Consider the following 14,724-nt stretch of genomic DNA (forward strand, 5'->3'; position numbering starts at 1 on the left):
GTGTGAGCTTATAAAAGCTGCAAAAAGATTCTGCTTGTGGGTTTCCTGTAAGTGACCCTGAGATTCACATAAACAGCTAAACTTATGAATACTTACACAATCTCAAAGCCTTCGAGGTTTTGCCCTTTACTAGGTCTCCTGCTCTTCTTACATTTTAATTTTTCAAGCAATTCCCGCTCTGACTGCTGAATTGCACAAACCACATGGATTTCAGGCAGCAAAAGAAATGGGGGACCAGTTATTTCTAACCACTTACCGATTTCACAAGACGGGTTGCTCCATCCACTTTTGCATTTGCACTCATCTGGCGACACACAGACCCCACCATTATGGCAGTGTCTGTTACACACCACTAGGAAAAGCACAAAGGATCTAAATCTGTTATCAGTAATACCAATTTTGATTCTTAGAGATGCTCTAATACAGCAAATAACTCATGGTTTTAGTCCAAGAGTTAAACTGAGGAATGAATCTGTCTCTTCCCATGGTTTTCTTTCTCTTTTCTGCCCACTATTTCCATCAGAAATCTTGCATCTAAAATTCTTTGGTCTTTAAGTATTCAAGCTACCCTGTTTCACAGATAAAATTATATTCCTGTCAAGGGCAGCCTGATACTTAAATCAGCAGCAAGGACTGTAATAATGCAAGTGCATATATTTCGCCATTCAGCTAACATAGAAGGGTTTGAAGGCTGTTTTTTTTCCCAGATGTTCTATATATTGAGACTCTTTTGCAACTTGTTTTGCACAGTAACACGACTCCTAATAGGCATGGCCTTTTTGTGTTCTCAAAATTAGTGTTACTGCATTCACTCACACTACCTTGAATTTCATAAACGTTACTATAAATAACATGGAGGTTTTTGCTTTGTTTTTTTTTTTTTTTTTTTTTTTTTTTTCCAGAAGCACTTTTATGTAGAATATGTTGATATAGATGTGCATATTTTTACATAATACAACTATGTTGCTGGTGAATATATGCACTGAAATAGTTCAGCTACTGTATTACTTCTATATATTATACTTTGATTTCCTTGCTGTATTCAACCATAATTTTAAGGAGAAATAGAGAAAATTAAAAAGTTTTTTTTTTTTTTTTTTTTGTCATATCATTTTCTGCAAATTCAAACGTGTAATGGGGAAAAAAGCCTCAATGAATTTGTACATACTTGTTTCACATCGAGGACCAACAAATCCATAAGCACAAGAACAAGTATTTTGAGCTACGCAAGTGCCTCCGTTCTCACACGGTGGATCACACTGCACTGCAAGAAGCACAGGCAGAATAAAGCATGAGAAAAAGAAAACACCTCGAGTACTACATTCTGTGTGGCTATGAGCACAGTACTTGTTACTACTTTTCACCATTTTATTAATCCAACAAGAAATTTGGCTACTAGGAAAAACTGCAGGATAAAAACAGATATCACATTAGTAATGTGGTGCTAACATAGTCGTGTTTAACTTCTGTGCATGCCCATTTGTAAGTAAATATTTTTGAAGTCTAAAATGGACTGAATACAAATGTAGTTCACAATATGAAACACCTTGCCCTTCCCTCTGTACAAATTAGCCTCAATGGACTGAATACAAATGTAGTTCACAATATGAAACACCTTGCCCTTCCCTCTGTACAAATTAGCCTCATGGACGTTCAGTAAGCCTTAATGGGTGTCAAAAGTTACCCCAGAGCAGAGGTGAAGTGTTTCCTCTGGATAAAAGAGTTGTAAGGAGATTTGTCAGCAAAATGACAAACATTTAAGGAACAATTTAAATGTTTAATGGGTTGTTTGAGGTCTGCAGACAAAGCAGAATGTTAGATAATGATTTCTTGATGTATTGCAGTACGCAGTGTCATTCTGTGGAAGGGGGCACGTGCAGGTGTATGGCATAAAGCTGGAAATTATTGCAGCTCTGGAAACAGGTTATTTGCTGAAGACACTTAGTTTGTTTTTTAAATGATGGTCATTACATGTCAAGCAATGAGATTCCAGAAAAGAGATCTGAATGTCAGGGACTGTTGAGGGGGTTTCACATTGCTTATCTTCTCTGCCTAATGAGCTGTTTATTCTGAGCATTTCACATATTCAGTGGAGAGACAAAAGCTGATTCCCAGCTGGAGTTTGATTTAGGCACATTCTTAATGCATTTAATTGTTCATGGGCAAGAAAAGTTTACCCTCCTAAACCTAATGACAAAGGTAAGCACCTAACATTTACTATCATGAATACTTGTATTTGTAACTCTCTAACAAGAGGTACTCTTCTACGCCACATCCCAGAGACGGAGGGAGAAGGCACTGCCATAGGAAATGCACTGAAACTTATCTTAAGGAGCTCTGGGTGCAGGAACAGAGCAAGACGTGTGTGTCTGCTGGCTCTCCCTTACGCCTTCAGAAAAAATATCACACTGCATAACAGAATGAAAAATATCTATCCACAAGCTTGGGAAGTGAACACAGAGAAAAATGTTGTACTTTGGCACACTTTACTGGCAGGGTTGTATTTTTTATAATGGGTATGAAGCTAAGCAAGGTTATTCCAAGGAAAAATGCATGATAGTGAAAGACACTATAGAGATCTGAAAGAAAGCATCTTTGATTTTCAGTATTGTTACCAAATAAATAAATAAATAAATATTTTTTTCTTACAAATGTAAAATGGACTGTGCAATTGGAACACTAAAGGACAAATACTTGTGGCATGACAGAATTTAAATGAAGCTCATGCTGTGAAGGCCTCACCTCTTGGGCTATCACCAAGCCTTCACAGGAGGCCATTGCATCTGAACTTTGCCATCCAAAACATTATGAAAGCCACCACACATATTTTAATTGCAGTTATAAAGACAAACTCCAAGAAAGTACCTTTAAATAAATCCTTTCACACAAATAACATTAAAGAAATGTATTTGTTATTAGATCTGCTCTTCAGGTAGTTCAGTATTTACATTTCCTGTTACCATTAGGTTTTAAGGGTGAAATTTTCAGTACTGTATTAATATAACTTCAGGATTTGACATGCTTGAGCGGAGACAACTTGATATAGTTTAGATCCATACTACTCATGCTGGGAATGTCATTAAGCTAAATTTAGTTTTGATTTGATGGGCTATAAGGTTTAGACGTTTCCAATTCAGCATGTGTTTAGCTGAAATTTGAAGTGTACATCGGGGGAAAAAAAGAATAAAAAAAATCGACATTTTCTGGACAGCTAAACAGATTTGGTTTAGACCCACTAAAGCAGTTAGCATCACACTTCCCCAAAGTTCTTCTGATCCAGCCACTGGCAGCAGCTCAGAGCAGGTCAGAGGCTCAGGCGGCTCGGGGTCTCGTGCCCTTAGGGCAAACAGCAGGCAGCAGTCCATGATGAAATGGCAAGGGGAAGAAAGGCGAAAGAAATGGAAGCTGTTTTCAAAGAAATTTGTTAAACTTTTTAAATGGCAGCACTGTATTTGTAAGCCACCTCTCGTGTTCAGGGGCTTGCCATAGATCTCACTGAAGTCAATGACACCTTGCTTTGAAATAGGGGTGCCAGCCTGACCTGTGTGCACTTGAAACATCTTAATTCCTCTGTGCTTGGGTAAGCATAGGACTTGCTAACAAGGGATTGCTTTGCAAGTAGAAATTACAGCAAGCTGAACTGAATCACATTCTCTGCACAGAGACTGGGAAACACAAAACCTGGGGAAAATGTACTTTTTGAAGTACATGAAATATGTTTCCTTTCCTGTAGTATGATGGTTGCATAAAGCCTCCAGGTCCCTAAGTGCTATGCCGAGCACAGTAACATTCAAACGTATTATGCTTTATTTCAGCGTGTTTTGTATATAGCACTTAAAGTGAATGCGTCCATTTGAATAGACAGCTTTCCAGCTGGCCTTTACACATTTTGAGATGCATCTGAACTGTCAGAAAAGAACATAGTATTTTAGATATTCAAATAATTAGATCTTATTGTGACACTTAATATTAAAACACTTAAAACTATTCTATTATTGGTGAATAGCAGAAGATAAAAACTGAACACTGGCTGCAATGGCAGTGGGAGAGCAACATTCACCTAAAAAACATTTTTCTCAGTAATAGAAATATACTGTTTATGTCAAATTCTTTTCCAAGACTTCTATCTTTCATCTTCTGGAATGAACATGTTTTTCCATAAACATTTGCTAAATTGTACAAAGGTATTGCAGTGTTTTTATACTAAACATTTTTGGATGGTATAAGATAACAGTAAAGAGAAAAACATTGTTGTAAATGGTCAATCTTGCTGTCAAATGTGTATGTTTTTGTTCATAATTTAAAGTCTGCAGGCAAAAATGGAGAAGTCCATTATTGTTTTATTTGAAAGGGCTTTTTGGAAAATATCCTGAAACTATTTTTTTTTTTTCCATTAAAATGAGATCATGCACTTTTTATGGGTTTCTCTACGATAACTTTGAAGAAACTCAGAAATACTAGATGATGTGTTGGTTCCTCCATTTCTGATACCCTAATCATACCCTAATCAGCAAATGGCTTCCAGGGCAGAGTTATTGCTTGACATCTCAACAGCGAATAACCGCCTGTGCAGCCCAGCCTGGCAGGTCCTGGACTTGCACCACTAAGGCAAGGCTCAAAGGTATGAGGTTACCTGCAGTTTCAGTTTAAAATGTGAAAAACAGTCAGGTCAGGAGTGTAGACTACCTGGTTTCCTGTAATTACTGAACTACAATTATTTTCTTTCAAAGATGTGCTAACCTACTTTCCTAGATGTGCAGATGAAGTTTTAATATGTGCAGCACAAGGGAGGGAAAAAAAAAAAAAAGAAAAAAGAAGTTGTAAAGTATCCAGATTATTGATTTTCCTCTTTAACAGACATGTAGTAAAGCCTTTCTTTTGCATGTCTTTAACAGAGAAAGGCAATAAGCGTAGGGTTAAATCATGTATTAGTGCAATTAAAATAACTCGTGCATACTTAAATAGTCCAGCAGCCCAGAGTCCATTTATGAAATAAATACCTATCATAGCAAATAGAAAATTAACAAGATTAACTTGTCTGACTAAATTGGGAGTACAAATGCAGACAACAGTTCTGGTTAGGCTGTACTAATGGATTTTGTTTTGTGAAATGTCAGCTGAGTGCTCATCTGCAGTCAAAAAAGCAAATAAAATGTTAGGAATTGTTAGAAAATGAGCAGAGCACAAAATGCCAGACTTTATTATGGCCTGTATCCATGGTGAGCTGCATCTTAAATACCATGTGCTGTTCTGATCCCCCCGGCTTGGAAAAGCTATAGTAAAAGTGGAAAAGATACAGAAAAAAGGTGACAAGGATAACCAGAGTTACAGAGGAGCTTTTGTACAAAAAAAACCAGTAGATTAAGTCTTTGGGAAAAACAAAGCTTAGGGGGATAGGATGGAAAACTACAAAATTATATGGGGGCTGGAAAGGTTGAACAGGATACGGTTGCTTACTGTTTCTTGCTCTGCAAGACAGACAGATGTAAAGCTAGCAGGCAGCTAGTTTAAAGGGAGCTCACAGTTCCTCTGTGAAGCTTGTCAGTAGGACTGTGGACAACAAAACTTTGTAGGGGTTCTAAAAGCATTTTGGTAAACTTACAGAAGTACATACTGGGAGATATCAATTACAAAGACATCACCTTTGCTTTTTTAAACACACAATCCACAACTTGCTGGGTGACTATTCTGGACAGTATTCCTCTATTTTTCCCAAATAATTCTGGACATCTGCTGTTAGCAGCTGTTGGAGACAGAGGAAGGACTTTTGGTTTGATATGGTAGAGCTTTTTGGGTGTAAAAATGTCAGACCAGACAAATGTCAGCTAACTGATTTTTTAGCCTTGTTTCATCCAGCTGTGTATCCTGAGGTTGTAATACATTCCCAACTACTTTGTCTTTCCCATTATTTTGAAAATTATTTGGTTTTGTAATGTCAAGGCAATGGTGTATTTTTAACTCCTGAGAGGAAAGCGTGACTGCTGCTGTTCGAGAATTCCCCTTCCCTCAGAAAATACTGTGCAAAACCTGTAAAATAACCCAAGAGTTTTACTGATTTAACATTTTAAGAAAACACTTTGTTTCTAAAGTAGCACGACTTTATTCTCCACAGGAAGTCTGAGGAACTTTTATGACTACTAAAAACTAGAAACATAATAGTCCTTAACCATCACCTAATCCTAAATGGTTTTAAGTTATTGACTTGATTTTACAGAACTGTCTGTTTTTTTAGCTGTAGAATTTTAGTAATCAGACACTTCCTATTGAACAAAGTTGGGGTTAGAAAAATAAAAACAAGGATGACCAGGAATTTGGCTTAAATTCTTGTTTTTCTTCAGCGTTCAGGTTTAGGTCTCTCAGAAAGAAGCACAACAAAAATGCCCTGAGCAGAATTTTTTGTCTGCTTCAACCCTGTTATCGAGTGGAAAGGACATGTTCCACCTTAGGGCACCCTAAGGAGCTCAAGAAACATAACAGCTGCTCTCAGACAGTGCCATATGCACAGACCCTGGTGAATAAAATGAGCTCAGGGAAAAGCCAGCATTTGTTTCCTTGTCCAGTGGATATGGTGTCTTTGGAAGTGCAGGCCTGTGTCCCTGTTGTGGGGAGAACACAGGCAGGCCGGTCAGTAATGGCTCTCGTGTGACTAACATTAACAAATATTTTAGAGCATTAGCCTCTAATGTTACACAGTGAAGTGTTCAAAACGATGTTTGAACTAGTTATGCATTATTAAAGGACTATTTTTTTTAATTACTGCCATAGTGAGCTGAAATGTTCAAAGCTCTGTAGGTGTTAGGACACTTCTGTAGTGCACTTTGACTGGTGATAGGGACTGTCCTGTAACACTGCTAAGAGTGTACCATAATAGTGTGTTGGTGTTTTGATATGTATCTTTGAAAAGGACATGTAGAGTGAAAATTATCTATTTCACAACCTCCCTCATCACCAGAGGAACTCTTGGCTAAGTTTACTCCACAAAGAAAAGCAAGCATCTTCTGCAAGTGAATATGCAGAAGAATGCAGCGGACAACCATAGGCCTTATTTCTCCTGCTTATTTTTATTATAGCATAGGTGATGTCAGCTTTCTCCAAAATGCTCCTCTGAAATGATGTGTGTCAAGGCCTTGCCTATTTAGCAGGCTCGCCTTGACATTAGGCTGCTGATAAATCATAATGCTGCCTTTGTGCAGGAAGATAAAAGAGCTCTACAAGCCGAGAACCTGGCCAGCTGTAGGAAGGGGTATGGAAGTAGGGATTCCATCCTCGAGGAACTACTTCACCTTGGCTTATCCTCGTAGTAATTAGCTGCTGTCAGAAATAAGAGAATTCAGTCCCTACTGCTTTTTATGTCAAAGCAAGATGGGTAAAAGCAAGGTCCTACATCTTACAGATGACAAAGTTGTTGGTACTGAAGGGAGTGATCTAAAAAGATAGTGCTAAGAGCATCTGAAAATATCTCAGTTTAGTTTTAGATGTCTGAGTGTAAGCCAAACACACTGAGATCTAGCTCTGCTCTTCCAAAAGAAGGCAGGAGATTGGACCTGGTGATCCCCAGGGCCTCCTCCAGCTCCTGTGGCTCTGTGATGCCCAAAGCAGGAAAACAAAATGGAGGGAGAGGACCTCTGACTAAACCAGGGGGCAGCGTGAGGGGCTTGTACAAAGGGATAAGAATATTAAAGAATCAAAATCTTGCATGATTTATTTTAGAGGACAAATTCATTTTCAGGATGCTGCTTATTTTTTTCCCTACCATTCCCTCCACGCTTAATTTTGAATCCGCACAACTGAAATAAATAAACAAATAAATCTACATTCTGTCACAAGATAAATACCACTCAGTAAAGCATTTATTATCTCAGAGTATTTTCAGGAACTCTTATTAAACAAAGGTCACATCCCCTCAAGTTCCACAGGTATTAAACCTTGCTACCGATGGGCCGTTCCTTTTATCTCGGTGAATTTCGGCATCAAATGAGGTGGTGACAGTTCTCAATAGTGTCTGAGGCTGGACATTTTTGCTCGCTTGACATGCTGCATCAAAGTCTGAAGATTTCACAAAGTTTTGCCTCATCTAAGCTTTGATCACTTGCTCAGTTTTGCTGCCGTCTGCGCTGAGAGGGTACTACTGTTTTGTGGGAAATCAGTACGATCGTGCCTGCATCGTCAGGTGCTGATAGCAGACATTCTGGCAAGGCCTTAATGCAAGGAATTGTTGTCATCTTTCTCCTTCATCTGTCATGATCAGCCAGCTGCATCTGACATGCAAAGAGACGCCAGCAGCTGGAGGTACAATGGATGCTCTTCACACAGAGCCGGCGGCAGAGGCATTCCTGGCCCTGCTCCAGGACAGCAGTCGCAGGTGCGCACAGTGGCTTGGGGTGAAGCAGACAGGCTTATTATTAAGTCAGGTGATGTGGTCAGTGACAGGAGAGAAATAAAGGATGTTTGTGTACCATGTCATCAAGCCCTGAGACAGAGAATGATGTTGGCAATAAGCTATTTCAACTTAAGGACTCTCCAGAGAGGTTTTCTGTAATTCCAGTAATTGAAGAAAACATCTTGTCTTGTGAGACAGTAAAAGGCACAGGTAGATTTATGTTTTAAGGACTGTACTGATGGGCATAGTAAATTTATTTATACACTGGCAGCTGAATATCTGTATTTGTAAATATTCATCTGTACCTAGGCCTTGTCTTTGAGGGGAGGCCATCCTGCACTCCAGCTTGCTTTGAGTTTCCCAATACTCGGAGCTACATAGTGTGTTTCCAGCTCCAGGCATAAAAGATGGGGTCTTTCTTGATGGGCCAAACAACCTTCAGCCCTTTAGAAGGGTCATTTCAGAAATGTGCAAATAGGTGAAAATTACAGCATGCAGGATTATAGTAATTTTTCCTCATGCATTTTGCAGCATGTCTCCAGGACTTCTCTAAGCTCAGAGGGCTGCCGTGCTGCTGGGGGCTTTACACCCCCAAAAAGACTCGTGAGCAGCAGGGAACCACAGGGGTTCTGAGCCCTGCTGAGGCCCTGCCACACCTGTCTGCTGTGGGTACAGGATGTGAGAAACCACTGGCAAAAGAAAATTCAATAGGTTACTACAAATTGAATAGATTCACTACACTTCTGCTTTGTGTAGTAAAAGGCCAATTAAGACATCAACTTAACAGAAGGATTTCAACAAAAGGTATAATTAATGAGAGCCAAGTCAGAGAACTCATTGTTTTAGAAATGTGTGTAATACTATTGCTTTACCGAGGTATTTTAAAATGCCTAATAAATAAGTCAATATATTGTGAAAACTCTTCTGGTGCTATACATTTCAGATGACAGGTTCAGTTTTATATTTAGGGTATTAGATAGATATTTAAAAGTAATTTTTAAGATAGCAGAACAATTAGTTTTTCATAGAATATGTGTTGCATAGACAAATAGAGTTAATTTTACTCTTTCCTACAAAGTTTTATATGGTTTCAAATGTAATGATTTCAGTAAAATGAATCTGGCCTTAAGCAAGGGCAAGTAAGATCGCAATCTAGTCCTGGTTTCAGTAGATTAGATATTATCAAGTAAATATGTCATTTTTGTAAGCAGAAAGAACTTCTGAGTTATAGAATAAGTTTTTCTATTACTTTAAAATGTAATTGGCTTTGAAAAACAGTATGATCTCAGCTGGCAACATCTGTAAATATATAATCAAAATTATTTATAATTTTTGAAAGTGATTTTATTTATACTTAGAAATATATTTAAAGGCATGAAGGAATTTGGAAGAGGATTTTCTCCCTTACCTTCACACATGATTCCGTTACCGCTGTATCCCATGGGACAAGGCCCACATTTAAACCCTCCATCTTCGTCTGGCTCACACTGCACACCACTGAAGCATGGCGTGTTAGCACAGATGATGTCCTGACGCATCCCACTGATGGTTTTTGGCAGTTCCACATGGTCCAGTGCTGCCTTGTATGCCTGCCTGAGCGCTGCGGTCTGTGCTGGTAGCCTTGCAGGGTGAACAGGCCCAGGTGGGATGGTGGCAGTCCGGGGAGCTGTGTCAAGGGAATAACCTAATGGATGAAAAGAGGGTGTGAGGTGTGTTTCCAAAGATGTTCGCTGCTCTGTCAGGAAATTTTGGGAGGGTTTGGTCTTTGAGACTGTGATTTGACTGGGCCATTTTCTGGGAAGATAGCTGTATCTGGAACAAGCTTGCTGAGCAGCATGTGGCCTTGCAAAGAATGAGCTTGCATTTGGGTTGTGATGAGAAGGAGCGGTCCGTGTTGGACCTGGTTTGTACTGCTTAAAATGCACAGCAGTAGGGGTTGTCACACTGACAGCTGCTGTTCTGCGGTCTGGTTCCTCGTGCAGAAGGAAAGTGTGTGCATCACTTCTTTTTCCAAGAGAAGTCTGTTTCTCAGGTGCCATGGACTCCATAACATATTTTTTTTCTGACAATGTCTGAGCCTGGGAAATCTTCCTTTTCAATGTAAGAAATGGAGTGTTAATGACTGTGTGGTTTCTTTCCATAAAGTACGTAGCTTGTTGTCTTGGAACTTGGGTTCGGGAAAGAAGGGAATATATGTTTCTTAATGTCTTGCCTTCCTGGTGAGAGCTTCTAGCATCTTTGCTATTTCTCTCAGCAACATCCACATGGCTTTGGGAAGATCTTGAATCTAGGGCAGAAGGAAGATATACACTAGTCAAATTTGCTGGTGTAGTGTTTAAAGAAACCACCGTGACCATTTAGATTATGAGCAAACAACAGAATATCAATTCTAGAAGTAAATGCAATAATCTGCCATCTATATTAAGGGCTTATCTATGCTGGCTGGTGTAGAAATGTCACAGTATTGTCTGCTATGGGTAACGACAGCACTGGATGCACAGGGAACTGCAATACAGAAACTTACAGAATAAGTTTATGAGCTAGATGAAATATAATTATGCTGGTCTGATATTAAGACTAAGATAGTAACTCTCAGTGGTAGACAGGCATTATTCTTTAAGGATCAGCACTGAACTTATGGGGGATAACAGCCAGGCAAAAAACACTTGCCATGCTGTTCTACTAGTTTTGACCTATGCTAGTCCATGAGGTTTTGGCACTGTGTGCCGTTCTCTCATGCTCCCTACAGTTGTTGACCACCTGAGCAAGCATTTGTTTCTGATTACCTGCATATTTTGCAGTAGTGTGCTGGGAAATGTCCTGCTAGGCAGTACCTAGTGCAGAGACTTTGCATTCAAGTTCTTGCAGTCTAGGAGTAAGACATGACATTGCAGTTTGGGACAGATAGATATCAGAGATGGAGAAATGAAGAAATGATAAGACAGTCCTTGGCAAGATCACGTCCTAGACAGATTCTAGTCCAATCACATCAGTGTATAACTATGCAATGCTTTTGTAGTCCTTATGGCAAAGGAAAGTTTGAGGAAAGCATGTAAAGGAGACAAATGGAAAACCTTTGTTAGTACTGTGTACAGCTCCCTCCAGATGTGAGGGGCAGCATGTAAGAAAGGCTGCTGGCTTGTAACTGTCACCCACTTGTTACAAAGCCAGCCACCTTTTCCGTAGTGTAAGTAGAGATGATAGATGGGGAGAGGCTAGTCTGTGAAGGGCCTTGAAAGTGGAGACAAGTAGTTTGAATCAATACTTTCAGGAAGATTAATGGCTATCTGCTGACTCTAATGAATGGAAGAAGCTATTTTTAACCACTTCTGGCATACTCACTCCATAGGAAATGGAATGTATTGGATCCTGAACGAAAAAAAACTCACTTGGTTCTAGGGTTAACCCCACGTGGGATGTATCTCTACCTTTTAAATATAAATATTAATCACTTTCATAAAACTCCTACTAATGTAGAAATTAGTCATAGTTAGCAAGAAGAGAGATAAAGACACTCGGCAAAGGTCAAAAATAAATTTAGAGCATTGACTAGATCAAAGGAAAACCTGGCATCCAAAGCTGTGCTGATTTGGCTGGTAAACAGTGTCATTCTTCTGGCTGATGAGTTTTTGTTGCCCTGAAGCATCATGTTTTGGAGTGGTACGTGGTAGTGGATCAAGTTATGGGCATCAGCAGTAGGCAAATCCATGGATTTTACTGTCCAAGGCAAGGCTGATGAATGATGAGATACACAGAATGGAAGAAAGGAGATTGTGAGGAGGGGAGGACATCAGTGACAAGAGCAAGAGAAGATAGGAGAAGTCAAATGATTTTTTAAAATGAACCTGAGATAGAAAAAGAAACATCTCCACAGAAAGTTATCAGCAAAAGGAGATTATTGCTGCGTTTAGAAAGTTTGATTCAGGGACCAGAAATCAACAGGCACTGAAGGGCCAAATGACCTCTCTAACAAATTTCCTAAATGACACATGATTATAGCTTTGAGCTCCTTCCACTGTATTGTAATCAAACGTTTCTTTTTCATTTAGCTGAATTTAGTGACTGCTGAGGGGGCCAGACTGGCTATCTGAGAAATGAAAGTATTTTATTTCCTTATTAGATGATATATGATATGCCCACCCTGCAAATAAGCTTCCGTCTTCCCTTTTTAGGGGGGGCATGCTGTTTTTGGGGTGTAGCTGTAATAATTAATTTTTTTCACCTCAAATAAAACTGCCAATGAAGAGCAGTAAATATTTTGGTTGTTTATCGCATGTATGGATTAAAGTCCCTCATCTACTTTGCACAGGCCACCAAACTTCATAAGATACTGTCACAGGAACTTTGGTATTGGTCAAATGTGGCTACATCAGTGTCCTTTCAGCTTTCATTTTATCATATTTTTACTTATAAAGATACTGTGCAATTTGGTTGGGATTAGAATCTGATGGCATTTTTCCGGAATACCTGAAAAATTATTTCTGTAGTTTTCCAGATATCTAAATACACCAAAACAAAGAAATATACCAAAAGATTGCAGACTCAGTTGTCTGTAGTCAGCAGCTTTCTCAAATTCTGTATTACTTCAATTTATTTTCCTCGCAGTTGATCAATATTTTCAAATGTATAATCCATTATCAATGCAGAAGTGTGATTGTGTGAATCTGGTTTTCACTGTGATGCCACAGTATGATTACATATTGGACTGGATGAAAATCACACAAAAAAATGACAAGGCAAAGTGCTCAAGGTTATATGACAGTACAAAAATACATTTTCACTACCGTTAGTATTTCTGCCTATACTAACAGGGAAATGTGCAGCAGTGGGAACAACTGAGTTTATTTTCCATGGACTTGGAAAAGAGACTGAGAAGTTGATGCTTTGTTCCAGCTGTGCATAGAAAGGGCTCCATTCCTATCAAGAATTACATCACTGTAAGCACAGTGTAACACCAGGAAGAATCAGGTCCTGCAAAGATAGATGCCTTTGTTTTCTCCCCTATCTGGGGAAGATTAGAACAAGAGTGACAGAGACCAGATTTCAGAGACAGAAGTTTAAATCCCTCATCCAACTCAACACCAGGACACTTTCCATCTGTTTAGGAGTTCCCCTACATGAGAAGCCCTCGGCCACTGGTTTGCCTGGTGTTTGAGGTACCTTGTACTGCTTGTGCTAAGATTATAAATCAGAATCATCATAACCAGTATCTGGCTCATGCTTGCCAATGCCATAATGGCATTGTTAAGGCACAGCAAATTCTGATTTCTTCTCTTGCCTGAATTGCATTTTGTAGTGACCTACTAGATTACTGTGTATGAAGAGGATTATGTTCATTCTGGAGATAATAAAACAGCTATATAACCTAGTGAAAATAGCAGTTCATAAACAGAGCAGACACTCGACAGTATCTTAAACCCAGGGTGAGTTATCACCACTGAAACACAGTAAAGAAATCTAATATATTTTCTCTCTTTTGAGTTTGTCATTTTTTTTTTAATTTTTATTTTTTTCATTTTCAAGCTTTCAGAAACAGGCTACATCTAGACTTGGATTAAGAGAAATCACATCCCCTCCTGGCACCAATCATTTCTGTTTCCAGAGAGACAGCATTTCATACTTTGCCTGGGACATGGTGGACTAAGTCAGTGACCCAAGTGTCATTCACCCAAGACTTCACTTAGACTCGAGCATCTCCGTACATTTCTTCCCAACCAATATGCCTTGGAGACAGCCTCACCCTGAGACACAACTAGCAGCTGACACCTCAAGCTCTTGCTGTAAACCTCTTGTAGACATGAGTAGTTGCTTCCTCTTCATTGCTGTGCTTCTCTTAACAGCTATTAGAGTAAGATTTTTTTTTTTAATGTAACTTTTTCATTCAATCACAAGTAGCAGACACTATCAGCACATGCAATCTCTGTGTTGTAATCCAGGTGTTGCTCTGTCCTATTTTCTACTAAAAAGCCCAAAACAGCCTACTCTTCATCTGGAGACTGGTTCCCTCTCCTTAACAAGATCATCTGTTGATGGTTTCTTCCCCCTCTCAGTTCAGAGTGTTATGGGCACCTTTAATTCTGATCAGGTTGCAACTCTTTCAGAATTCTGTGAGTAGTTTAAGAATTCATCTCATTATTAACACAATTCAATAAATTTACAATTTGTGTAGTTTTAGAGCTATTAACATTTAGTAGTACATGCTGTGTAGCACATTTCTCATTCAGAAGAATGTCGACAGAGAAATGCTCTTCTGACATATTGCGCTATGTGGGTCATCATTTAAAATTTGAAACATCTACCAGCACATATATCTTATTTAAAATGTCAAGATAGAACAGAAAAAT

General features: G+C 39.0%; 1 protein-coding gene across 1 annotated transcript in view; it reads right to left on the minus strand.

Moving 5' to 3' along the window:
* The window catches only part of LOC121072201 (von Willebrand factor D and EGF domain-containing protein-like), a 177,984-nt gene that overhangs the window by 33,473 nt on the left and 129,787 nt on the right, over positions 1 to 14,724 (minus strand). The window contains exons 21-23 of the mRNA XM_040561583.1: positions 9,789 to 10,667; positions 1,169 to 1,264; positions 257 to 352 (exon numbers count right to left, since the gene is read on the minus strand). Coding sequence (XP_040417517.1) covers positions 257 to 352; positions 1,169 to 1,264; positions 9,789 to 10,667 — 1,071 coding nt within the window. The remainder of the gene's footprint in view (positions 1 to 256; positions 353 to 1,168; positions 1,265 to 9,788; positions 10,668 to 14,724) is intronic.

Source organism: Cygnus olor, chromosome 6 (genome assembly GCF_009769625.2).
Source record: "Cygnus olor isolate bCygOlo1 chromosome 6, bCygOlo1.pri.v2, whole genome shotgun sequence".
NCBI lineage: Eukaryota > Metazoa > Chordata > Aves > Anseriformes > Anatidae > Cygnus > Cygnus olor.